Source organism: Ciconia boyciana, chromosome 11, assembly GCF_034638445.1.
Source record: "Ciconia boyciana chromosome 11, ASM3463844v1, whole genome shotgun sequence".
Taxonomy (NCBI): Eukaryota; Metazoa; Chordata; class Aves; order Ciconiiformes; family Ciconiidae; genus Ciconia; species Ciconia boyciana.
Window position 1 is genome coordinate 15,194,457 of NC_132944.1, and position 26,227 is coordinate 15,220,683.

A 26,227-nucleotide genomic window follows, 5' to 3' on the forward strand; every position below is an offset into this window, starting at 1 on the left:
CAAGAGTGAGGCCTATTACCATGCAGTCTTACATTGTCTTTTCTTTACAGTAGTTTATTTTTGATAAGCTACAGCACATTTTAATATAATTGTTAACATGCCTAATTTTCAATCACATAGTCGTATCAATAATAATGGGAAGTTGTTCACAGGTAATAAATTAGCATACCAAATAACTAGCAGAGCTGTGGTTCTCAGTATATTGTTTCATGATCAAGAATTCAGTAGTTAAATATACACAGCAGTGGGCTGAGAACAAGCTGTTCATTTTTGCTGCAAGCAGTACCAGTGGACCAGAGTAATCATAGTTCCCAAAAGCAGGACTGATTTTATTGATTTTAAATAGGCTTTCATTATAGAATTGAGCCTATTACAATTGCACAGAGTATCACTGCCATTTGTATTTGCAGCGCTGACTGAAGGGAAGGAGATGTATTGTTGAATGCAATGTAGAAGATGCTTGTCCCTCGGAGTGTTATATTCTGTTCTGCTGAAACACCTGAATTTATTTAAAAGAGAAGTACTTCAGGCTTTTTTCCTATGTGATTAGATTTAATTTTTTTAGAAATGTATTTAGACCCAACTACAATTGTGAAATTTTAAACTCTGAGGACTTTTCTGAGGAGTAAAGGTCTTATTTATTGGCATCTGACTTAGGGACTTTTTTTAAAGGACTCTTTGGAAATGTTCATGTCTCTTTTTCTGTAGATTAATGTAAAAAAGACAAATATAAGATCCAGTGAATAAACTGTTAAGTCTGAGATATTAATGTATTCAAGTTATAATTAGTTAAGAACACATGCTGTTACCAGAAATGCATCATTAATCTGTATGGAGCAGTTTGCGACTATTCTCTGCTAAATTAGTGACACTTAAAAGCAGTCTTTTTTGGAATTGTTTTGAATGATAAAGAAAATTTTAAATCTGTGACAAAAAATCTATGCACTCTTAAGCAGTCTGTTTTGTGGTTTGGGTTTGTTTTTTGGGTTTTTGGTTTTTTTTGTTTTAATTTATACAAAGGCTTGTCAGTCAGTGGACATAAACAGAAGTTCATTAAAGCCTTAATTACCAAATGCAGTGCTGTTGAAAATGTACTATACTTCATGGTGGTGTAAAGACATGTTGCTTGTGCTAGGTTCTCTTCAAATCCAGTATTTATAACTACACAGCCCTGCTTAAACATTTTTGCACTGTTACTACAGCAGTTTGGAAGGGTGCTAATGGAAATTAATTACAGCTTTTTGTTTTTAATGGGTTTAATACTGACTTTGCATACTGCTTTTTAGATTATTTATTTTTATTAGAGCCTACAAGTGAAGGTAAATTACTGTGTATATCCCAGCTAAAACCACATTTTTCTTTTGGGGTAGTCTTTCATAACATAATTTGGGAGTTCAGGCAGGAGATAGCATAAAAACTTTGTGAGAGCATTTCTAGAAATTGGCTCTTTAAATAAAATGGTGATGTTAAGTAATGAATCAGCTTAGTAAGTACTGACTGATCAAGCCTAGTTACTGTAAAATAAGATCTGGCTGGTTTACTTCATTTTACAGAGCTTGGGCAAATAACTATTGAATTAAATTGCTTCCTGTTGGTTTCCCCCAGGGCAAGAAGAACCTGCTGTACTGTGCTCTGCTGAGCTGCTATATTGATTAGTTCTTCAGGTCTAATCTTTACATGGCTATGCTTACTTTCTGGCATGTTTGTTTATGTTTTTGACAGTTGTTTTTCTGAAGTTATTGTATTGCCTTGATAGTCCTCTAGTGGATTATAAAAAGGTACACATTAATTCCTTTCTCTTACTTCATTTGTTGTAGCCAAATGAAGATTATCAGCCCTCGTGTAGCGTGCTGGTTAGGAGTGAGGGTAATGATCACCCACGTAATTGATACCACGTATCACTGACAATCAAAACTCACATTGTCGGGATGGTTGGCACCTAAAATGGATCTAATTAAATGCTTGTAGCATCTAGTATCAGTACTATATTAGATTCTTTATCACAGCAGCTATTGTGATTTTAGAGTTTGCTGCTGCAGGTTGGAAAGTGATTTATAGTTTTAATTCATCTTAATAATTTGTGTGCTTAGGAAACACTTGATATAAAACTTTTTGTTGCATTTAAATTTCCTTGTTATCTGCCTTGGAATGGCATGAATAATAGGGAGCCCAGAACATGAATATATTGGAATGCATGAAGTATTTTCAAGGAGAGTGCTTTTAAGGTTCAGAATGATGTATGTCAAATGTTACTGAATGAATAAACACGCGGAGGGATTTTGCCTTGAGAAGCCTGGAAATCAGGCATCTCTTAGTACAGTACCGCCAATAGGTATATTGAAAATGTGTTTCTATCTTAATACAGGAAATAGAATATTTATTTCATAATATTTATTCTAGCCTAAGATCCAATTTTTTTTCTAGTTGCTGAAATTTATTATACTCGAACTTTGAAATGACGCTATGTCAGAGCTGGTCTGCACCAAAAATTGCCACACCTCCAAACTTATATTTAATCATCTGTAAAATATTTTTATGTAATGCAAGCCTAGAAAGCCTGTGTTTCTTTGAATGAAAGTATCAGTATTCTCTGTGCCACTTAAACAGTAAATCTGTCCATTTAATGACAAATTGTCATGTTTTCTTGCATACTTGCATAGAATGTTGTGATTCAAGGTGTGACCTAATCCAAACATCACTGAAATCAGAGATTTCCACAGACATCAGAGGGAATTGACTCAATCACAAAAGGATAACAATGTTAGCCTTTTCTAGGCACCACTTAACGATACATTAATATTAGGATCGCAGACTTTGCGAAATACCTGGCAGTATTATGATAAATGTGCGAAGTGACAGTATTCAGTATTAATAAACATCGTACAGGCACCTGGCAGGTCTTTATGGTTCAAGAAGCTGCTATGGTCCATGGAGCTGCAGAGATCATGAGTGACGTTCTTGTTTAGTTGTTTTTTTTCTTTTCCCCTTTCCCCCCGATTTACTCTGTAAGTGTGTCAGGATTGGTTCTGTTTGGAACCTAGGTCTTGGTGCAATTACTTTTGACACTTTGTCTTGCTGCACTTTCTTATTACTAAGATACTGTTGCACTCACATTGCCAAAGATTCAAGTGATGCCTCACAAACAGATGAACCTGTTTTCACAGCTACTGCCCTTGCTCTACGCTTACCTGCCCTTTGGAGATGGGGATTTCTTCTTCTAGGACCACATCCATAGCTTTGCTTACATGCATTCAGAGCAAGGAATGGAATTTATTTTCCTTGAGGAGCATTTATTTGTTGTGCATTCAAGACAAAATATGATCTGATTAATGTTTTAAAAACCATGCCAGAGTGTAAGCTGTCAAACTGTATGCTGGTTATATGGTTTGTGGTGCAGGCCACGTAGCATTAATAGCATGGTTTTGATCTAAATAATGACATATTTATCCAGCTAATAAGTAGTGTATATTTAGCCTTTAACTTCCTTGAACAATTCTTTTTTGCAAGGTGTTGTGGTTTGGCCCCAGTCGGCAACTAAGCACCACACAGCTGCTTGCTCTTCCCCCCTGGTGGGATGGGGAAGAGAATAGGAAGAGCAAAAGTGAGAAAACTCATGGGTTGAGATAAGTACAGTTTAATATTTGAAATAAAATAAAATAATAATAATAAATTGTAATGAAAAAGAAGACAACACCCGGGGGGGGGGGAACAAAACCCAAGGAAAAAAAAAGTGATGCAACTGCTCATCGCCCACTGACTGATGCCCAGCCTGTCCCGAAGCAGCGATCACTGCTCCCTGGACAACTCCCCCGTTTCTATACTGAGCATGACGCCATATGGTATGGAATAGCCCTTGGGCCAGTTGGGGTCAGCTGTCCTGGCTGTGCCCCCTCCCAGCTTCTTGTGCGCCTGGCAGAGCATGGGAAGCTGAAAAGTCCTTGACTGGTGTAAGCACTGCTCAGCAACAACTAAAACATCAGTGTGTTATCACATTATTTTCATACTAAATCCAAAACACAGCACTGTACCAGCTGCTAGGAAGAAAATTAACTCTATCCCAGCCAAAACCAGGATACAAGGTTGCTTTATAAAAATGCTGAATTGATTCTTGTTTTATTGCTCACTAGTTATGAACAACTTCTCATTGTTTTTAAAGAGTCTAACCTGGAAATGCTTTTTAAACTTACACTAACAAGCTTGATAAATGACACACAATAGAATAGCAATGTGTTTTTCTTTTACAGAGGCAAAGGAAATTGTTCTGAAGGCACAGATTCTGGCTGGAGGGAGAGGAAAAGGTATTTTCAATAGTGGATTGAAAGGAGGAGTTCATCTAACTAAAGAGTAAGTCTTTAAAATTGAAAAAGCATAAATAAATTGCTTCTGTTGTAATATTTAAGCTGTTGGCAATAGCTATGTGACTGTTACTTTTAATATCTTTCAATAAACTAACCTTTTTCCTTTGTTTGTAGCCCTAAGATTGTTGAACAGCTTGCTAAACAGATGATTGGGTACAATCTGTCAACAAAGCAAACTCCAAAGGATGGTGTGACAGTTAAAAAGGTAAGATTTTTGCCTCTTGAAAGTTGAGAACTGTATGCAGCTGCAATTTTGCATTAATATGCTGGGGTGTATGACATAGATTTATTTTTTTCATTCCTTCTCCAATGCCTGATTGATTACATCTAGTTGATGAAAGAAAAAAAACATGTTACATTTTCTTTCTTTGTGTGTATGTATTTTGTCTATCAATTTCAGAATACCCACTGGTGGAAAAATAAATTCATTTCTGCTACCTGTGTTAAAGGGGATCCTTTGTCATAGGTTCATCCTTCATCGAATACATACTAAATGCTAGCGTAGCTGTATATAGCATTAACTGTACATGCTTATTGACGTTCGACTTAGAGAAGTAATATATACACGATTACCTGTAGTAATAATATTCACCCTCAGCTTTGGGCAACTGTTATTAAAGATAGGGACAGATGACTGCATGAGAATTATCTCAATTTTTTTTTTTTAAAGTGTCTAAAAATAGATTCTTCCTAACTTGTTGCAGATACAGAGTAAAATGTGGTCATGGTAGTGGTTCAGCTAATACGTGGTAATTCATTTACCTATGATGGTGCATACTGCAAGGTGCCAAGATTTACTTCAGCATAAATGTATTTCTCTGTATTGGCCTAAATAAGAGAAGCATAGATAGCCCTTCAGCAAGATTCTCCTTTACCTTACTAAAATTCTGTAAGTCAGCAAATCCTAGCAATTGCCTATCTACTATATATATTTTTATCTCTTGCTTTGTTTTACTGAGCAAGGATCTTCATACAGGTATGTAGTCAAGAGCCACACTGTATTTGATGCCAGGAGATAATTTGGCATGAGCTGAAAAGAACTGCAGTTCACTTTTAATAAATTGTGAACAGCTTGGTATATTAGCATAGAAGGGGAACACCTGTCTGGAAAGATACTGTCTAATGAGGGCTGGAGTAAGGTGCTCAGGCGGTTCTTCTCTTGGGGAGCAAGGAGAGCAGATTACCATCACTCCTCATAGTTGTTGTTAAAAAGAAATACTAGATATTAAAAAGCAGGAGCAGTATTACCATTAAGGCGTCTGTCAGAGATTGTGATAATACTAAGGATATAAAAAAGGATATACATTTCCCATATTAAGGCACTCTGCTTTGAAAAATTTGTATTGTAAAAGCAGCTTTCTTTTATAAATTCTTTGGTTTTATTCCTTTGCCCTAGTTGACCTACTTTGAATACATCAAAACAGGAAATTTCACTCTTTTGTCTGAGTGCAAGTCTGTTCATTCATTTACATATTCAGTTCTGAAAAAGAAACTTCTAATTTTCTTTGAAATTGATAGAAATGAAAGGAAGGTATGGGTGTTGGGTATTTTGAAATGGATTATTCAAAGGATTTATATTAAGATGACTTTTGTACCATGTATAGAATAGCTATAGAAGATTTAACTTGTAAGTGCTTTACTCCCCATCCACATGTTGCTTTATGAATAAACAATGGTCAAGAGTAAGCAGCTAGGGCATATGTGAAGTTTAAGGTGAAGTTTGCACTACTGAACTTAAGATATTTATTTTGGTGGTACAGGAGAGTATATAGCCTTGATAGACTGTGTATTTTTCCTTTACTATAGAGTTACATGGAAACTTTTCAGGATACAGCTTGCAAGTATTTTAATACTGATGCATGATAAACTGGTGTAGTGCTTTTCACTGGAAGAAGCTGATCGTCTGTTGTCATAGACTTCCATTCTGATTATAGAGTTGGCTTTTAAAAGCCCTAGACCAATTCATATCTTCATCACATACATATGTAACAAGGTAGTAGTATGTTTTATGACATTTTTGGTGTTGAGATCTTTATTCTTGGTAAGTTATGGTAAGAGCATACACCCTATTTTAAATTAATTAATTATGTAACAGTTTGGCCAATGGTATGCTAATGTTTTCCCCATTGCTTGTTAAACAGTGAAGGAAGCATGTTTAAAATGTTGCACCTAGGTCATCCGAAGACTATCTCACAGAAAAATTAATGTATTTTAGAAGCATTTATCTTTTCCAAAGTTAGCTCACTCTAGGATCCTCAAAGTACTTAAAGGAGTTGAGGCATTTAGGTGTGTAGTGTCGAGACTACAATGTCAAACACTGAAATTTTAATCAAGGAGCAAACTACAGTAATATGATTAAAAGTATGAGTTTAGCTATGTCTAAAATGTCATTTAATGCAGTGGGTAGTTAATGTACAGAAAATGCCAGACAGCCTCTTTGAGCTTGCTAACAGCAGTGGGGAAGTAGAGAATTAATAGCAGGCATTTTTGTTCTGTTTCAAGGCATATGCTCTCTCTGTGTGTGTATGTAAGAATAGGTGTGTGTACATGTACTTAAAGAAAATTGCAGTTCATGAAGAGAAGAAAAGGCATGTTTTAGGTTTTGTGGGTTTTAAACTTTTTGGTGTTCTGGAAAGTTTGAGTGAACTCCTGTTTTAAAAAAATTAGGTAATAAATGTCTTTCAGAAGGAAAACAGTTAAGTCGCTGGAAGCAAACAATGAGCTAGTGTCAAGTCAGGGACTGGAAGTCACGTACCTTTTACATGTACTTGTAAGGAAGGAATAAAATACAGAAATTTTCTACAATTAGAATAATTGTGGAGCAGAAAATGGAGTTTTCAGCTTTCTCAGCTTGTGCACCTACTACAGAATTTAAAGCATGTTTGTGCTTCTTTAGATTGATGTTTCTTAAATAAATAGCACTCTCCTCGGTTCCCTCGTAACTTGGAAGCTATTTTGTGAGTTTACATAAAATCCTCTTATGGCATCTTGGAATTTGGAGAGCCTGGTTATCTGAGAAGACAGTCTTCTCTTATGACAACCTGAGAATTTGCTACCTGTGTTTTCTCTCCAAGCAATAACAGAATTAACATTTTGAATATTTGATTCATTATAAAAGAGCTGTTATAGTTACCTTCATGAAATCAGATGTGTGACTTAAGCTTTTAGGTAATGTTTTGTTTTTAAGAAAGAAAACTTGAAGTTATCAGGAAATTTTAAAGAAAACTGATTTTTCCCCAGGTCGTTTTAAATATAAACGTGATGTGGTTAAACAGATAATGATGCTTCACATTCTTTATCATAAGCAAAACAGACAAAATATGAGAAAAGCCAACAGTCTGTAGATTCAATTTCACTACTCTTAACTGTTCATTAATGTGCTTGCATTAGTTTTGTCATGTGAATGATAGGTAGACTTTAACAAATAATATTTAAAGACTTTGAACACCGATTTCCCTGGCTTTGCTCTGCATCAAACAGGGAGGATCGTGAAGGAAAGTAACTAGTTTTTTTGGGGGGAAATGAGAGATGTTGCATAGTCTAACAATTTTTACTCTACAGTAAGCTTGCCTGCCTACAAAGTAGATAGACTCTCAATAGTTTTGTGAATTAAGACAGAGAAGTATTTGACAATGTTGACATAATTAGCAATAGTGAGGACAATCACTTGGGTTGGAAGTAGCAGTTGAAAAGATACCTGATTTAATAATGTAAGTTCCACCTGCTGTGCTTGCAAATGTATTCCTCAAGACTTGTTGAGTGGATTCCCATCCTAAGTCTGGCCCTGATCCTGAGCACTCTGGAAACCGTCAGACAAGATCCAGTAGGACCATCTGGTTTTATTTGACCTATGTCTAAAGTAATTGACTCACATTTTTCAGATATGCTGATGCAGGGTATGTAAGAAGGTGAAAACATGCATGCAGGTAAAAAGACTAATAGTGGCAAATCAAGGATGCTTTCCATAACTTTGCTTGTTAATTTGACAAATCTTGGCAGGTAGCTGACGAGTTATGTTTCTGAAGTTGGCTTTTAGCATCCCTTTATAGTAGCCTAAAATAGGCAGATGTTTTTAAGTAGTATGGTGGTTTTCTACATTCTTAGTTGTCTCCTTCACCCTAGTTTTCTTTACTTTGCATTTGAACAGTTGCTTATTTGAACTATTCCTTTACATCACCCTATGTTCTATGAATAAAGCAAGATAAAAGTAGAAGGAAACAAAATTACAATAAAGACAATTTCTTCCAAGTCAAAAAACACATAAAGAAATAGCATCTCTCCTTCCATTCTGAGCACAGAGGGCTTTTTTTAATTCCTTGTCTCTTACTTTTTTTTCTGTCCTGTTAAGATGTACAGCCTGGCAGAAGGTAAGTACATTCTTTCTTATGTACTCCAGAGTAGAATGTCAAAAAAGCGACTTGGGTGAAAGTATAGTGCATCTTTCTTGTTTATAGTCCTTGAACTATGAAAACCCCAGGAATACTTATTTGATGGAACACATCTTGCTGGGTAGGCAGTGTTTTAAGACTGCAGGTGTATACATGCCTCTCAGATCTAAGGAGTCTGAACTGCTGACTGATAGAATGAAGTTCACCTTATGTTTCATTCAGAGTGAAGATCTTCATTTACAATTATTGTTCAAAACTGTCACTTTATAAACAGACCACGTTAGAAAGACATTGCCACTTAATCCTTTTTAATTATATTAATCTTAGGGAAGTGATTTTCCTGATTTCTGCTACTTCCATTGAAAGATAGGAAATAGTAGGTCTGCTAAGGAAGAATGTAGTTGATTGTCAGAAGGAGAAGCTATAGTGCTAATTAAATTGCGGACGTTGCTGCTCAACTTCCAGGTTGAAAAGCAAAACCGTAGTGCAGAGCAGAACTGCAGTCTTTGCACCTGAGATTATGGCACCTGTTATGATCATAAGGAACAATTAGTAATGATCATATGCAGGCTTTTTTAGGATGAAGACTATGTGGGGGAATTTAGTATTCTTGCATCAAAACATAGTTTTGTGAGTCCTTTGCCAAGTGTAAAACTACTTAATCTCTGAAATTGCTTTAATAGCTATTGTTAAACTATTGCAGAAATTGACAGTTCAGATGAAGAGGAAGATATAGTTATTGTAATACTGGAATGGAAAGGACTTTGGCTTTGGCATATTTTTGGGAGGAGAGAAAAAATTGTAACAAAGAATTTATATGGGCCATTTTGCTCCCAATTTTAATGTTAGTTCTTGTAGATTCCAATCATGTAGGATTTGAATCGTCTTTTTCATTGTGTGCTGAGGTATCTGTCAGATATTGGTACAAAAGGGCTCTCTAGTTTATAGTAATAAATAGAAATGGGTAGCTCTTTGGAAAAATAAATTTTTATGTTTCTAGAATGTGCCAGTATCTGAAGGTTACACATCTGCTTGTCTCTCTAAACTGAAAGTAAAAAGCTGGATGGCAGAATTATCTGTAAACCCATTTCTGCAGGAAATACTTAGGCAGGGCAGGAATTCAGTGCTGAGATTGTAAGTGTAGGATGGCCTTCTGTCAGAATGAGGGAGAGAACTTAAGCCTGAGGCTTTACTGGTAAGGAACGGCGCTACTGATGCGATGCATCAGAAAGCCAACGTACCCTCTCTTACATCTATGTGATTTGCAAGAGTGTAGTCCCTTGTGACTCAAGGTTTTCTGGGGGCAGCATGTTAAACTGCTTGTTGGGAATAAAAAAGTAATACGGAGGTCCCCTATTTGGACACAGCAGCAGCTCCGATTCTCTTTTTGGAAGAAAACCCAACAATTAGATTAGGTGTTCCTGGTTTACACTGCTTGTTACATACCCCAGTGAGAACAGCAGCATCAGGGGGGTCTCTTGTTTAGGGAGAGAGGATTTCTTGGGAAAAAAATCCACTGGGCTGGAATACCTTGTAAAAGTGATGAAACAATCGTTTCTTTTCAGGTTAGCAAGTATCAAACTGCTGCATTTTAAGGCAACGCAGAAAACATGAGCCAGAATGTTCTCTGCTTGATCACAGCAGAAGGAAATAGTGTCCCTCATTGGTTCTGTTAATTTTTAATTGCTTTTTACGTTGCAAAAGGTTTTACAACATTTGCTACTCTTGACACCTCAGGGAATCAAAGCTATGTTCAGATTAAGTGTCACCAGCTAGATGGACCAGTCAGAACTGTTGCTATTTTTTTCTTCCCTGTATTCATTTTTAGGTAATGGTTGCAGAAGCACTGAATATTTCCAGGGAAACATACTTCGCAATTTTGATGGACAGAGCCTGCAACGGACCCGTTATGGTTGGCAGTCCACAGGGTGGTGTTGACATAGAAGAAGTTGCAGTTACTAGCCCAGAACTTATCTTTAAGGTATTAAAATATTTTACACTAAAAATTTTCCTTGTCAGTTATCCAAAAGAATATATTTTTTTGCCCCTTTCTCCTTCCATTTTTCCTTCTTCCGTGTATGGAAAGAATTCAGTAAGAACCGTAAAAGTTGTGTTTCACCAAATAGAGGATCAGACCTGTCATCGAGTAGATGAATGAAGCATGTTTAATATCTGATTTTGTTAGTGGTTGTGTCTCCAGTTCAATTTAGAAAAAGAGCTTAAGTCTGTCTGTTACATGTTATGTTAAACTTAATATCTGAAATGTTTAATGAGTGAGTTTCATTTTAAGGAAGGTACACAGTTTTTTCACAAGTGGGTCAGTGCCCATATGGTTATTGTTTCTGTGGTTATTTTTTTCTAATTGACAGAGTTGTTAATTATTTCTTTGTACCTGGATGACTCTTGCATCTGAAATACAAATGTTGTAATTGCTTTCTTAATGATCACTACATTTAAGTATTTTTTTAATGTTACTGTGGCATGATAATGACTAGACAAGCTATTTATCTGGGAAAATAATTGATACATTCAGGTATAATTATTCAAAAAATTGTAAAAATATTTAATATGCATTTAAAAATTATATAAACTTCAGTGTTACTGGGCAGTGACACCATTGCCTTGAAAATATTCCAGAAGATGTCATAAAAATTAACAGACTAAATATTCGTCAACGCCATCTGTACAGTAATTAAAAGTGAAAACTGGTGTCACATTGTCTTGTCAGCATGCCACCCTGAAGAATTATATATTTTTTGGAAGGACTGTTTCATAGTTGGTATGGTAATTATAACATACCCTATAGGCAGCTGCTATAGCCTCAGTCTCAGAGTACTTTGGCAAACAGCCATGCTTTAATTACTAATTTGCAAATGTATACTAAGTGTTTTCCTTTTGAAGTTATAAATCTCCATTCAGATTGAATATTTAGTTATATTTATGCATGTTATTGTTACAGGAGGAAATAGATATTTTTGAAGGTATAAAGGATCGTCAGGCATTGCAGATGGCAAAAAATTTGGGATTCAAAGGACCTTTGCAACAGCAGGTAACTTGACTCTACTCCCTCAGTTTTTATGGAAGACATTTTAGCCCAGCTATACAATAAATGCTTTCCAAATAGACATGAAAGGCTAAGTGTCCATTAGATCAGGACCGTTTTGACATTTTAAATATGAAATTGCACCTATATTAATTATCATCAGGCTTGCAATTTGAATAAGGCCCTTATTGTTCCAGAGTGAAAGTCCCTGGTCTTTGGAGCAATTGATGACAACATGCTGTTACACCACGTGGGATTCTTTTGATTTCACTGGAATTCCATTAGAGCTCAGTGAATTACATGGGTAGAGCTTTTTTTGAAAGTTTGGCCCTTAATATGGGGAGAAGTAAAAGTGTATCTCTCTGTGCAATTGAAGCCTTTTATTTTCCGAACTTGAACTCAAAACCAAAAGTCTGCCAGCTTGTTGTCTTTTCAGTATCTTTTTTTTACATATATTGGAATTCCATTTTGTACACAAATACGCAAGATATTTTGCATTTATGATTAATTTTGCAGAGAAGAAGAAGCTTGTTTTAAGCTAATTTTGCCTGTTTTTTTTCCATAGTATGAAACTGTAATTTTTTTATAACTCCTTTATTTTTAATTCAGCAGTTTTAATTATTTTCTGTCCCAACCGTGCAATTAACAAATGCATAATCATTAAGTTGATTAACACACATTTGAAGATTTAGCTGTATATCTAATGAGCAGGAATGATTATGTAGAACCTTTCAACCTTTGAAGAGTTCTGGTACTTAATAATTAACAGCAATACATTGACTTTTCAACAATATATTTAAATAACGCTGCAGTGAATGGATTTCTTTCCTTGTGCCATCAACTCAAAGGAACTTACTGAAGCATAGGGACATAATTTTTATTCAGACAAATCCTAGTATTTACTTGTACATTCGCTATTTCTAGGTTGGGATTTTATGCTTTGCCTCAAAGAGGCTTAGTGCTTGTAGACCTTCAGAAAGAGAAATGTTGACATTAAGCTGCCTGATTCAGAGAGGTGCTGAAAGATGGAACAGCCCTTAATAAAAGTTAAGCGATTCAGGTGGTCCTTTAAAACTACAGCAGTGTACTAGGGCAACGACAGTGTTTCAGGTTGCCCAGAATCAGTGTGGGGTTGCACAGTGGGACTTCCTCCCTAGCGTCACTGTTGGTAGCCGTACCCATGTGGTATTAGAATAGTTTGTCAACCAGAGTGTCCATGCCAAGGAAACTGCTGCCTTGGTGGGTGCAGATTTATAACTGATAATTTTTTTAAAGTCAAAACCACTGAGAATGCTTCAGCTGATGACTTTTGAGCAGGGAAGACTTCATAAGCAATTTGTGTGCTGCTTCCAAACTGTAACTCTTTAAAGAGTCTTAGATATGTTGGTCCCAAAACTGGACACAGCATTCCAGGTGCAGCCTTGTCAGCATTGAGTAGAGGGAGGCAGGAACATCCCTCACCATGTTCTTCCTGATGTAGTGCTGTACTGGGGTTGAGTCTTTCCAGTTGTAAGGTTTTCTTTCTTATGAATGGCACTGTGGGAGAAAGCTGACTTCTGGTTTTTTATTCTCATTCACTTGGCTTATTAGGAGAGGTCCCAAATATTTTTGGTTTGTGTACTTCAGTTAACTGATCAGTAATGAAAGAACAAATTTGAATGGTTCTTTATTAGTGCACTTCCTAATCTCCAAACTTATTTCAGCTAAGGTTGTCAGTGTGTAATGAACCGAAGGGATTTTTTTTATGCATGTTCATGTTGCTGCTGTTTAAGTTGTTCTATTAATGGAAGAATATTATAAGAACAAAAAACTTGGAAGTTAGTAGTCAGTCGCAATAATTTCTGCCACAGAACCAGTCACAGAGATAGATGGTGAGGAACAACAAGGAACAAGCAAGAGTATCTTGTAAAGAGTAAATAAGCATGCTTCAGACATAATTTCTTCAAGAAAACATTTCAGACTGATGCAGGAAGGAGAAATGTATGTTTTTCTAAAGTCACTAATGTGCACATACTGCTTTATGGTTTCTGAATTTAGACTGATTAACGTGAATGCAACTTAGATCTCAGCATACTGGAGAGTATGTCATTATGAACTGTTAGGCACTTTTCAAATTAAACTTGTCATAGTAATTGTGCTGTTTATTTTGTAGAAAATCTCCAGTTCATGTAGCTTTTAAATGCACATTTACTAAATGTTATGCAATATCATAATGCTACATTATATCTATTTTAGATACTATATAAATATGATTAAGAAAACAGAAATAAAAGCAGTAATTATCTAGAGCTAGTGTGCAATTTAATACATTAAAAATAATCAATAATGGTTTACCTTTGCCTTGAAAACATTAACTTCTTATTTTTCGGTGTGGTAATTGTAAATCGTTTGATCAAATTTAGGCAGCAGATCAAATTAAGAAGCTGTATAATCTTTTCTTGAAAATTGATGCCACTCAGGTTGAAGTGAATCCCTTTGGTGAAACTCCAGAAGGGCAAGGTAAGAAATTGAAGGAAACAAATGAATGCATTATAATTCTTTATTTATGCAAACTATAAATTAAATTGCATAGAAGGCTGTAGCAGCAGCTTTGAATTAATTTCATTTTGTAATGTAATTTAAGCAACATTCATAAATATTCTCATGGCAGATTTTACATTTCAATACCTTTTGTTATTTCATCCAAATAGTGGAAATGTCGGTTTCTACGTGTTATGCTTCGTGAGAAACAACAACATTTTCTGCTCTTCTGCTCTTTGTACAAAGTTGTTTTTTTCTTGGTTTTGTTTTGTCTTGGATATTTTTTTGTTAATGTTTCTAGAATTCATGAGATTGTGGGGAAAAAAACTTGTATTTTACATTCGTAAACATATAGGTAAGTTAAAATTATAAGTGCATGACTCTGCAACCTACTAGAGCACAGGAGAAATTCCAGCTGGAACGGGCACTTAGCTACATCCTTTGGGAAGAAAAAGGGTAATTGATCTGCTTGCACCATGAATACAGGGCTAAGAAGGTATAGGGTAAATAAAAGGAGCTGGGTGAGCTTTTGTGTCATTCTAGTAGTTGGTTTGCCAGCTGAAACCTTTCTTCCATTTGTAATTTTTGTCCCATTAATGTGGACAGAAGAGGGACTAAAGATGCCTGTGGTATATTGAAATAGAGTAGGGCTGATCCAAGTGGATCATAGTTACCACCTCGCTGTTTCATTTGGTGGCAGACTATTTTTACCCTTGCCTTCATTCCTAATGCCAATATTTTATGGTATTCGTGCCCCCTCCCTTTTTATTTCTTCTCCTTAATTTAAATAGATAAAGGTGAGAAGTTGTGGAGCTCGGGGGAAGCTAGCTGAGACTTCAGTGTCAAAGGCTGCAGTTCACAAGCACTAGTGACTTTCTAGTAGATGCCCTACCTACAGTATCATTTTGTGATTTGAGAGAAGTCTTTGACATTGGGAAGTGCTGGTGGGTGTTTCTTGACAAACATTGATAAAGAAGACTCGAGAAAGACAATTCCAGTTTTTAACCGACTTTATAAGATAGGCCTATAGATTAAAGTGGAAATTAGAAAATGGAAAGAGAAAGCTTCTACCCATTTTAACAGACAATAGGAATGTGGCTGCTTAATTACAGTTCTGGAAAGTTTTGGTAAAAGATCACTGCTGTGTCAGTTAAGACCATGAGCTCCTCATAGGATTCAGTACCTATTGAAAGAATTAGCATTTTAAAAATATTTTTTATATGCCCACAGCTATTTTGTAAAGTAAACAGCTTTTCACTAAAAATCTGTATTTTTGGCTCAGTTGGTCAGGAATTCAAAAGCTGAATTGTGGCTAGAAACTATGCAGTCTCTTCCAATTGTCCAACCTTGTTTTCCCCTTTTTATTAACAAACCAAATGCAAAAGAATTGGCAGACAATTGTCCACAGCTTAAAAGGAAAATTCTGCTCGTAATATACTCTAAAAAAGCTCTAAAAGAAGTAAAACAAATCCTGCGCCGCCCCATTTTATTAACACATCTTATAAAGTGCTGCTCTTTGTTATAAAATGGGCTCTGGGACACTAAAATGCCCTATTGTAAAGTGAAATTTTAAAAACAAACACAAAAAGGAATATCTTGTCTATTAAATTATATGACAATAATTCAGAGACAATAATGATCAAATATGTGGTCAATTTTTTTTACATAATGAGCTGATTTCAGGTTAAACTAAGTTAGAAGAATGTATTTATGACCTAAATGTATGCATTCTGCTTTTTGAACCTTTCTTCCTGACCTTTTCCGAATTCCTTCTTGGTTGGGTTTTTTTTGGTGTTCTTGCCACCAGAATCCTTTAGCACTCTGGATAGAGTTTACCTCATGAGAATGATTTCCACCAAATGCTTGAACTCTTTTTATTTGAGTATCTTTCGCAGCACTGTGCGCTCAGATTTCCAGCTCATTTGACGTACCATAATAACGCGCACATTGAATCAATAGTTTCTGCATTGTAAACCTCACTCAGCTTACTAAATGTAAGTCAAATTCTTAGCAACTAACTCTAGCCACATTGGTTCTTATGCAATTTGTGAAATGTGTACTGGGGGAGAGAGACAAAAAGCCCTGCTGTTGACCAGTGTAGTTCTACTGTAGGCTGTATTTTAAATGGAAATGGACAAATTGCCTTCAGAACTCAATAGACTGTTGTTTTTCCCTGCCATTTAAATAGATGCATTGGCTTCATTAAAACCAGTTGGGAATGAGATGAGAAGGACATTTTCATTTTGTGTTGCACAGTGAAGTTAAAGCAGAGCAATGAAATAGGGCCTTGTAAAATGAATGGTCTGGATTTTTCAAGGTCTAGCAGTGTGCAACACATGACAGTTTTGACCTTTTGAGGATGAATGGGACCTTTAAAATAGGTGCAACAGAAACTGCTGGAACTTTCCTGTGGATTATGATGTTCACTTCAAAACAAATTCATTGGTATGTTTGTCTGCTATGACTGATGTGCTCACCGGGTTTATTTTGTGGGTTCAAGACCACTGATACTGTAAAAACAAAATTTCCTTCCTCAAAACTTGTTGAAATAATTTTTTTAGTAGAATAATTGACCAAGATACCTTAACACTACAGGGCAGTATGAAGATACTCAGTAGTCCTTATGCTCAGACAGATGTCAGAAATTGGGACATCTATGACAGTTGCCTTCTATCAGGCAGAGAAATGAGCTTGAGGTGAGCTGTTTGTGCCAGGACTAGGCTGTTCTGGTATTCACACTTGCTGGTTCAAAACTAGCTCAGGTGACTAGTATAGAAGCACTTTACTATTCTGTTATTTTGGCAGAGCAAAGGACAAAATCCCCATTTCAGTACCTACATCATCTCAGCCATGTAATCCTGCAAGGAAGACCCTTAATTATGTCTTGGGTATTAGTGAGTGGACACTGTAGACATGTATAGACACTGAGACACTGAGAAGGAAGTGAGAAGGGCAGAGGCAGCGCTAACAGAATAGGGGTATCACTGAGGTGCTGAGGACGTATTTGGTTGGGTACCAACACAGAGGGGAAGCTGGTAGACAAGTAGGGGCAAGTGAAGGAGAGGGCAGTTGGGAACGAGACGAAACAAAACTGGTGGTCCTAAAAGGTCCTAAAGAACCATGGTGGTACTAACTTTGCATCCTTGCTGGAGTACTATGAGGTGGCACTGTGGAAAAAATGAACTGATTTGAATAAGTTGCCAACTTAGGTTTTCTGGAATGGCTGTGCATATTTAGTGATTAAGCCACAGGGCTTAATTTGAGGGATGGTAGGAGTTTTTATGCTGTTTTCTCCGAGGTTTTTCCCCATGTGTTTCACATCCAGGAAGCTGAGGAGCAGAAACAGAGTGGGTTTCAAGCTGTGAAAGCCATGTTACTAGCAGACATACATAGAAGTCTTCCTGTGCTTATTTCTTTTTTGCTAGCAGTTTCTCCATCTGAAATGTCTTAAAGAAGAATAAAGATAGAACAAATGGAAGAACATTTGAGTAGTTAATGCAGTTGTTTCTAATGATAAAATATAAGTCTCTGTATGAAGACCATTATTCCTGTCAAAGTAACAGTTAAGATGGATTTATTTCTTGCTGTGTTTTGTGTTTTTCACTTGTGTGAATTTCCATAAGAAAATACATTGTCATATGTATTTCCTTTTGTTTAATTTTGTAGCAGATTCTTTGGGTCAGAAGCCTGTAACTGCCAATTTCTTTGTGGCTTTTTGTTTTGTTTGCTCTCAGTGTAAGCTGTTGAATTGGCAGATGACAAAAATCCTACACTGCTAGCAAAAACAACAGAAATACTCCATGAATATAAGTGTTGGAGCTTTCTTTGATATTTGTTTAGGAGAAAATTTCATTTGTATAATCTATCATGCATGTAACAATGTGCTTTTGGTGGTGAAAATGGTTTGATAAATATTAATAGGTGTTTTCCCTGCTACTTTGTACAGCATGGCCTTTGTTAAAGATGAATGTTCTATAGAAATGAGATTCTATTAATGTGACATTGAGGATGTTCGTGTCTAAAGTAAACAGAGCTCTGAAACTGCAGTTTTACTCTAGCTTTGAGTTGTTATAGCTTATTAAAGGAACTGAAAGCTTGAAGAAAAAAAATGGTACAGGTCTTAGTTCATCCTTAAAAAAAATTAAAGCAGCTCTAGTACAGTAGAAGCATATTATAAACTTCAGACATTTCTCCTTTTGGCAGATTCCCACATGATGATTGACCAGGTAAGGTCTAGACTCTTCCAAGAGAGATTTATTATATGTAAACACTCATTAATAGTTTTCTGAAACTGCAGTCACTGAAACTAAATTTGATCATGTTTTAATTTAATCTGGTATTGGTTACAAATCAAATGTATTTAGAAAAAACACAAAAACCCCAGCAACATCAGAAATCCAAAGCAAGAAAACCCAATGCAAATCAAGACATACAATTAAGACTCTTCTATTTGTGTAAATGTTTTGTTTGCTGTTTGCTTAGATATTTTCTCCTAAGTTAAGCAATTGTATATTAAAAAAAAAAGAGAGAGAGAGGTATTTGTTCACCAAAAAAGATTGCGTGATTATTTATTTTAATTGATGGGTATCTATGTCAAAGACTAAAAATTGTCTTTTTAATTGTAATTGGCCTCTAGTTGCAGAAGGCATGTACAGTGCTCATGAGCAGGTGCATACTTACCATGTATGTGTTTCAAGGTCAATATGAGTCAAAACACAGCACAAAGAAAAACTATTCAATTTTTCTGGGTGCAGCATTCAAAGGCCCTTAAATCTGACTGGTTTGCACTGAGAAATCAGTTAGAATTCAGTCAGTAATTATAATCTATATATATTACAAATCAAATTACTTAAATAGTAAAATGATAAGCATATAGTCTTACATTTACTTAGAACATTTTAATCTAATGAGGTGTTTGCCTATGCAAACCCATAGAAATAATAAATCAGTAAATAGGCAAATAACAGTTCACTCTACATGCATTTCTTATACTGTTTGTTTTTATGTGACTGTTATGTCTACTAGCTAGCCTTTGATACAGTCAGGTTTAGCTACCTTTTAATTTGTTTTTACAACCATAGCAGATGTTGACATTGATGAGAAGTTTTGTATTTACTTTTTTAATTTTCTTTATTTAATAGTCATCTTTTGATCATTTTTAACATACATTGGCTTAAAGTTCTTTTAATTTAGGTCTTTAGGGTAATAATGTGTGTATAGTTAATAACATTATAAATTAAAAATATGGCTAAGGAAAGCATTTTGTATTGCTCAACTGTAAATAAGTGCATGTTACCAAACATTGCTTTGGATTGCTAACCTGTTACCTGTTATATCTGTCAGACTTTCAAAATACTGCAAGTAGACTCTCTTATGAAATTACTGCAGACCATCTGTTCACATTATAAAAACTGCCTTCATAACTTATGGGAATTTTCTTTAAAGCAAACCTAGAAGATCATCCCTTGACAAAAGCACACGACTGTGTAGTGTGGAGATGCTTGCTGTACCTTTTCTCATTATAAGATTTGAGGAAAACTTACCCATCTCTACTGGACTCAATGCTAGAACTTAGCTGATCATATGTTGGAAGCAGCATTAGTCCCTAAGCAACCCTCTCCCCCTCCCTGCTGTAGTAGTTGGTGTAATATTTCAGAAGATCTGACTAACTGTAATCTCTAAATGCCTATATGTTGTTTTATATTTTTTCTTTAGTTGTTTGTTTTGATGCCAAGATAAACTTTGATGACAATGCAGAATTTAGGCAAAAAGAAATATTTGCTATGGATGACAAGTCTGAAAATGAGCCTATAGAGAACGAAGCTGCCAAATATGACTTAAAATATATAGGACTGGATGGAAATATTGCTTGCTTTGGTAAGAACAAATAAATCCAAAAGGCATTTGAAGACAAATTCCTACTTGTTCAGTGTATAGACTTTGTTTACATTCTGACATTCAATCCACCCTTGACAGTATTGCACTCTATTTTGCTGAGGTTGTCTGTCCTTCCACAAGTTCTTGCAGGAATGAAACTGAAATTGTGTGAAACTGTGATGAAGGCCACAGCAGCAGACAGGTAGGGCATGTGTGATGTCAGAGAGAAGACAGGCAGAGGGAGAAGCCTGTGGGGTTTCTACGTTCTGAATTTTTAAGCTGATGCAATTGGTCTTTCCAGTAATTAAAACAAAACAAGAAAAGTCATCAAAATTTGATCATTAATTTTCAAAAATGAGACTGTGTTACTCAGAAGGCACTGCAAAATTCTGTGTGTAAAAACATGATATTCCCATTTACAAATGAATATTGAACTCCATTTCCCTTTAAGGAAAGCTGCTAAAGAAGCTGCTTGGTTGTTCAAACAAAAATACCAGTTTCTTATTTTCCTAAAGTTTCTGTAAAACAGAAATTACTCTTGTGTTTAGAAGAGATAAGTAAAAAAGTCAGCTATGCTCTAAATACTTTTCATTTTGTACAAATTCTTTTAGCCAGTACAACATTTTATTATGAAACTAATTGAATTAGTCATTTTATCTCAGCTTGGTGCAATGACTGGTTTCAGAAAATGTCCAGTATTTGCATTGCTTTGATGTGTACTCTAACCACAAATCTAGAAGATACTGATAATGTGTTGCAGTTCATTCAGTAAGTGACAGTGAGATTTTAATCTCAATTTAAAAAAAACAAAACCAAAAAAACCCCGAACAATAATTTGCAACACTACAGTATTTTTTTTTTAGTATTAGGTATTGCTGTTGAATTACAGGTGACACAGAAGTCTTACTTTGTCCGGCAGGAGGCAACTTACTGGGGACAAATAATTCACATCTACTTTTCCTAGTTTAGAGGATGTTCGTGCCCATGGGAATGCTTCTAGACTAGTACAAACACAAAATAAAAGGCAGTTTCAGGAGAATCTGATATCTGTCCCCAAAATATCTGTTTTACAGTAATACAAAGCATCATCTATTGCTATGAGAATGATGGGAGGGGAGCTGAAGGAGTCAATTTGTCCTCCATGTCTCGTGACGCGATCACTATTCACAGAAGTTTTTGTGTCTCTTTTTTTTTTTTTTCCTTTTTAAATCAGAAGTTTTTGCATTTCCACAATTACCATTCTAGTGCTCATACATGCTTATGGGAAGGTGCACATCTAAGTCCTAAAATTGATACAGTCGTAAAGAAATCTAAATGTTGATGTGTATGCACTAGATTTTGAATTGTGTGTTGCATTGAGTATCCTTGAATAGGTACTGACCTATTTAGAAATAAATATTTATGTAATGTTTTGAGCCATGTTATGTGGTTGTGCTGATATGTTTTAAGCCTTTTCACAAATCTTATATACTTTTATGTGAAATATAAGCACTTGGTATTTACAATTACAGTCAATGGAGCTGGACTTGCAATGGCAACATGTGATATAATATCCTTAAATGGTGGAAAGCCAGCCAACTTCTTGGATCTCGGTGGAGGTGTGAAAGAAGCACAAGTATATCAAGCATTCAAGCTGCTGACTGCTGATCCAAAGGTAAAAAAGTTGGATTTGGGACCAGAAACTTCCCCATGCAGCAATATAGCTGTGTTACAGGACTATGAATAGTATGCTGAAAAATACAGATAATGGTGTGAACATCAAGGATGAGTTACTAAAGGGGCGATCCAAGAGAAAAATGATTTCACTGTGAACTGCTGGACTGACTTTTCAGTTCCTGATCCACACTCGGGTTTGATCGGTCTTGAGTGGGTGCTTTCTCAAGGCAGTACAGCACAGAAATGCAGACGTGGTAATACTGGGCATTGCAGTGCTGAACTTTGAACATCTGGCTCCTAAAGTGGAATTTGTGGGGAGCTTTAGATACTTAAAATATTATTCCTGACAGTGTATTGCCACAGTAGAGTGAGAAGGAAAATGTGAATTAAGCAGATAGCTAATACTGAAGGCTGATTTGTACTCTTTTAAGCTCGAATTTTCTAAAATATCTGATTCTTCACTGCAGGATAGTAGTCTGTGTTTAATTAACATTCAGAGGCTGGAATCATAGCCTGGTATGTTCTAACACTTCCTTTTGCAGATGGAGGTGCAGTTGCTCTTTTCTTTTTGAACAACAAGAGAAGACATTAGTCTGTGTGTATCGAGCAGAAGTTATTTCTAGAGATGCATGTTAGCATGCTGAGGTCATTGGTCTGCTTTGCAGACAGAAGCAGAATATCTACTGAGAGAATATTGATCAGGCGTAGGCATTGGAGCAGTGCCAGCTGACCATCCCTGCCAACGCAGAGTTATGCTTTTGTGTGTAGCCAGTACTTAAGTTGCTGTAGATTTTTTTTATTAATGAAAATCTGTCGAAGGGCTTTGATCATCTTTTCCATCTCCTGCACCTAAGCATCTCTGCTGAAGTCCCAATTTCAACATTTTGCTTCTTTTTGTGGATCTGGCTTTATCTCCTTTGTCTCTTTTTTCTGTGCTTCCATCTGTTTTCCTCATGTTCATTGTGTCTGTGATATTCGCTGCTCTAAATACCACCTTCCTGTGAAAATTGCATCACTGTAATTGTATACCCTGAGCAGCAGTAAGTGGCAAAATGTTGTGACTTTTCAAATAGAGGAGGATATTGTTTGCAGCAAAATTTCAAGGCAAAATCAGGAAGAAAATTTACAGGACAAAATAAGCACAGGTCAACTTCATATTGTAAGCTCTTGGCATTTGTAACTCTCCTTGCATGTTTTTAAGGCACATAGTACCTTGACGGCTCAACTGTACTAAAAAGAGTCATCTGCAATATTTAAAACATTCTTCCTGGGTCTTTTTGCACTCCCATAGACCCGGGTCATGCTGACCTTTTGGTTGTAGAGGTCTAGATTTATGTTCTTCCCAAGACCCACAGGAAGAGAACTGGTTGTCTCCTTCTACTTAGTGATCTTACAAGCTTCAAGTCATTAACAGGCCTAAAAGAACACAGACCTGGAGAAGCAGAGAAGCAAGATATCTTGCTTTGGGCAAAAGGGAGGCAGGATGGGACTTGTGATTCATGCTAGAAAACTGATAGTTTCCTTCATTGTCTGATGCTAGTAGACGCTATTATGCTTGTCTTCATTTGTGTGAGTTTTTGTGTTAGCTATTCTCAGAACATTACATGAAGATTTGTTTGTGTGTGTTTGAGTTGTTCTGCAGTACGTGCTTCGTATGATCAAGGTTTGGCTGAGATGTAATTTAGTTCTGAAACTTGTATTAGTGCTGGAGAAGCAGGTGCAGTAAAGTCTTAGATACAGAACTTAGCTGATGATTATCACTATGCTAAATAGGTTCTTCTGTCTGCTACAGCACAAACAGCAGGTATTAATTTTGGTGATGAAACTTACTGAGTTTAAGCCATTTTAAAACAAAAAGGCATTTTAGTAGCTCTCAGATATATAACAACTGCATGCCCAACATTTGACTTGTGCTGTATCCTTCTTCTATTGTCTGTTCTGCTTATATGTTAGTGCTTAACACTAGCTGCTTACACCAGGACTAGTGAAGCTATGGTAATTGAGACAGTGGAGCAAAGTAAAAGGTAGCATGGAAAGGACCTGAAACAGTCATTTATGCTTGTGCCTATGCACAGCTGTAGCTCTGCCATTCCTGGCTTTAACTGGCCAAAGATGCAAAATGCTTTAGCCTAAATGCAACACAATTCATTCCTCATTCATTTGTTGCCTCCTCTCTTCCTTTTGAATGCCTTTTCTGATCTTTTCTCCATTCACAGGAAGAATCACAGAACAGCTCCATTGCATTTCCCTTTTGTTCTCTTTATTGCACTCCAGGAAAAAGATGGAGGATGACTGCTTAGAGTCCCACTAGACTGCTGTGTGGTATGGTGCAGGGGAAAGAGGGTGCTTCTGAAAGCTATCTGCCCTGGGGAATGTAGTCCACAGCAGATTTGGATGCATATACGCAAGTGACAGCATTGTTGGCCACAGACATTGTGGGTTTTATCAAGATTTAATGCTGTCACCCATTTTTCAGTTATTAACATTAGTTCTTCTAGCTTCAAGTTTTCTAGGTAGCTATCTTCAAGTTTTCTAGCTATTAAAAATGTAAACATTTCATGTTTTATTTAATTCTGTTCAGAAAAGATAAATAATAAAGATAAATAAAATACATTACTGTTATTTCCTCTCCTCATACACCATGTCCATTAGCTTACTAATATACAGTAAGATAATTGAATGAATCCTCTCTTTTCTTAACTAATAGGCTTTCAATCCCAAGAGTCATTGTGGCTAATGCAGCATTCACAGTTTGTATCTGGTCAGTCATTTCCCTGTAACCTTTAACCTGATTCCCACCTTGTTTGAGAAGATAAAAATTTGCTTTTGGGAACTTGAGGGGCAATTAATTGTTGTAAATGTCTCCAAACAACATTAAGCTTCTGAGGAATGACTAAGCAAACAAACAAAAAAGTCTGCAGGGCTGTAATATGGAGAAGCACTGTTGTTTAGTTGCGCTGAAATATGGCACTGGCAGTGTTAAGGACATTGCAAGAGAAGAAATCTTCCAGAAGGAAATGTTCAACTGCACTTTGAAATAGAGCTCTTTCTCTCTCTTTAGTTGTTTTTAAAATGTCTATTTTGTATTAAAGCAAAAAAATACAGGTATGCCATGATTTGATTTAGTGAAGCTGGGGATATTGTTTTTGAGAAAAATGAAGATCTTGGTTGGTTTGCTGCTGGTTTAATCTGGCTGTTGTCAGTGTCTATAATTCTTTTAAAAAAAAAAAAAAAAAAAAGGTTTTTTTGTTGCAAAAGGTTACCCACTGACTTTCTGGGTGGAAATGCTGTCTCTGGAGTCAGTGACCCTCTTATACTCTGCTGGTCTTGTTTGCAGTCTGCCATATCCAATACTTCCTAGGTCAGACAGGTCATTGCAATGGTTCTGAATTCCTTTCTTTTTACTATCTAAATTGCAGACTCTTTTCTTCTTCTTCTTCTTTTCCTCCTTCCTGCCTGTCTTGTTTCTATGAGTTTGTGCCATGAGTCTGTGTGGTGGGTTGACCTTGGCTGGACGCCAGCTGCCCACCAAAGCCACTCTATCACTCCACCTCCTCAACTGGACAGGGAAGAAAAAATACAATGAAAGGCTCATGGGTCGAGATAAGGACAGGGAGAGATCACTCATCAATTACCATCACAGGCGAAACAGACTTGACTTTGGGAAATTAGTTTAATTATTACCAATCAAGTCAGAGTAGAGTAATGAGAAATAAAAACTAAATCTTAAAACACCTCCCCCTACCCCTCCCTTCTTCCTGGGCTTAACTTCACTCCTGAATTCTCCAACTCCTGCCCCGCAGCAGCTCAGGGGGACAGGGAATGGGGGTTGTGATCAGTTCATCACACCTTGTCTCTGACGCTCCTTCCTCCTCAGGGGGAGGACTCCTCACACTCTTCCCCTGCTCCAGCATGGGGTCCCTCCCATGGAGACAGTCCTCCACGAACTTCTCCAGCGTGAGTCCTTCACACAGGCTACCAGTTCTTCATGAACTGCTCCAGCGTGCGTCCCTTCCACGGGGTGCAGTCCTTCAGGAACAGCCCACTCCAGCGTGGGTCCCCCGCCGGGTCACAAGCCCTGCCAGCAAACCTGCTCCAGCCTGGGCTCCTCTCTCCACGGGGCCACAGGTCCTGCCAGGAGCCTGCTCCAGCGTGGGCTTCCCACGGGGTCACAGCCTCCTTTGGGCATCCACCTGCTCTGGTGGGGGGTCTTCCACAGGCTGCAGTGGATATCTGCTCCACCGTGGACCTCTGTGGGCTGCAGGGGACAGCCTGCCTCACCGTGGTCTTCACCACAGGCTGCAGGGGAATCCCTGCTCTGGCACCTGGAGCACCTCCTCCCCCTGCTTCTTTACTGACCTTGGTGCCTGCAGAGTTGTTCCTCT

The 26,227-nt window shown here is 36.8% G+C and overlaps 1 protein-coding gene across 2 annotated transcripts in view; it reads left to right on the forward strand.

Moving 5' to 3' along the window:
* Positions 1-26,227, forward strand: part of SUCLG2 (succinate-CoA ligase GDP-forming subunit beta) — a 135,242-nt gene that overhangs the window by 55,562 nt on the left and 53,453 nt on the right. For both annotated transcript variants that reach the window (XM_072876271.1, XM_072876272.1), the window contains exons 3-9: positions 4,245-4,344; positions 4,473-4,563; positions 10,575-10,727; positions 11,706-11,795; positions 14,192-14,288; positions 20,025-20,186; positions 21,698-21,840. In XM_072876271.1, coding sequence (XP_072732372.1) covers positions 4,245-4,344; positions 4,473-4,563; positions 10,575-10,727; positions 11,706-11,795; positions 14,192-14,288; positions 20,025-20,186; positions 21,698-21,840 — 836 coding nt within the window. The remainder of the gene's footprint in view (positions 1-4,244; positions 4,345-4,472; positions 4,564-10,574; positions 10,728-11,705; positions 11,796-14,191; positions 14,289-20,024; positions 20,187-21,697; positions 21,841-26,227) is intronic.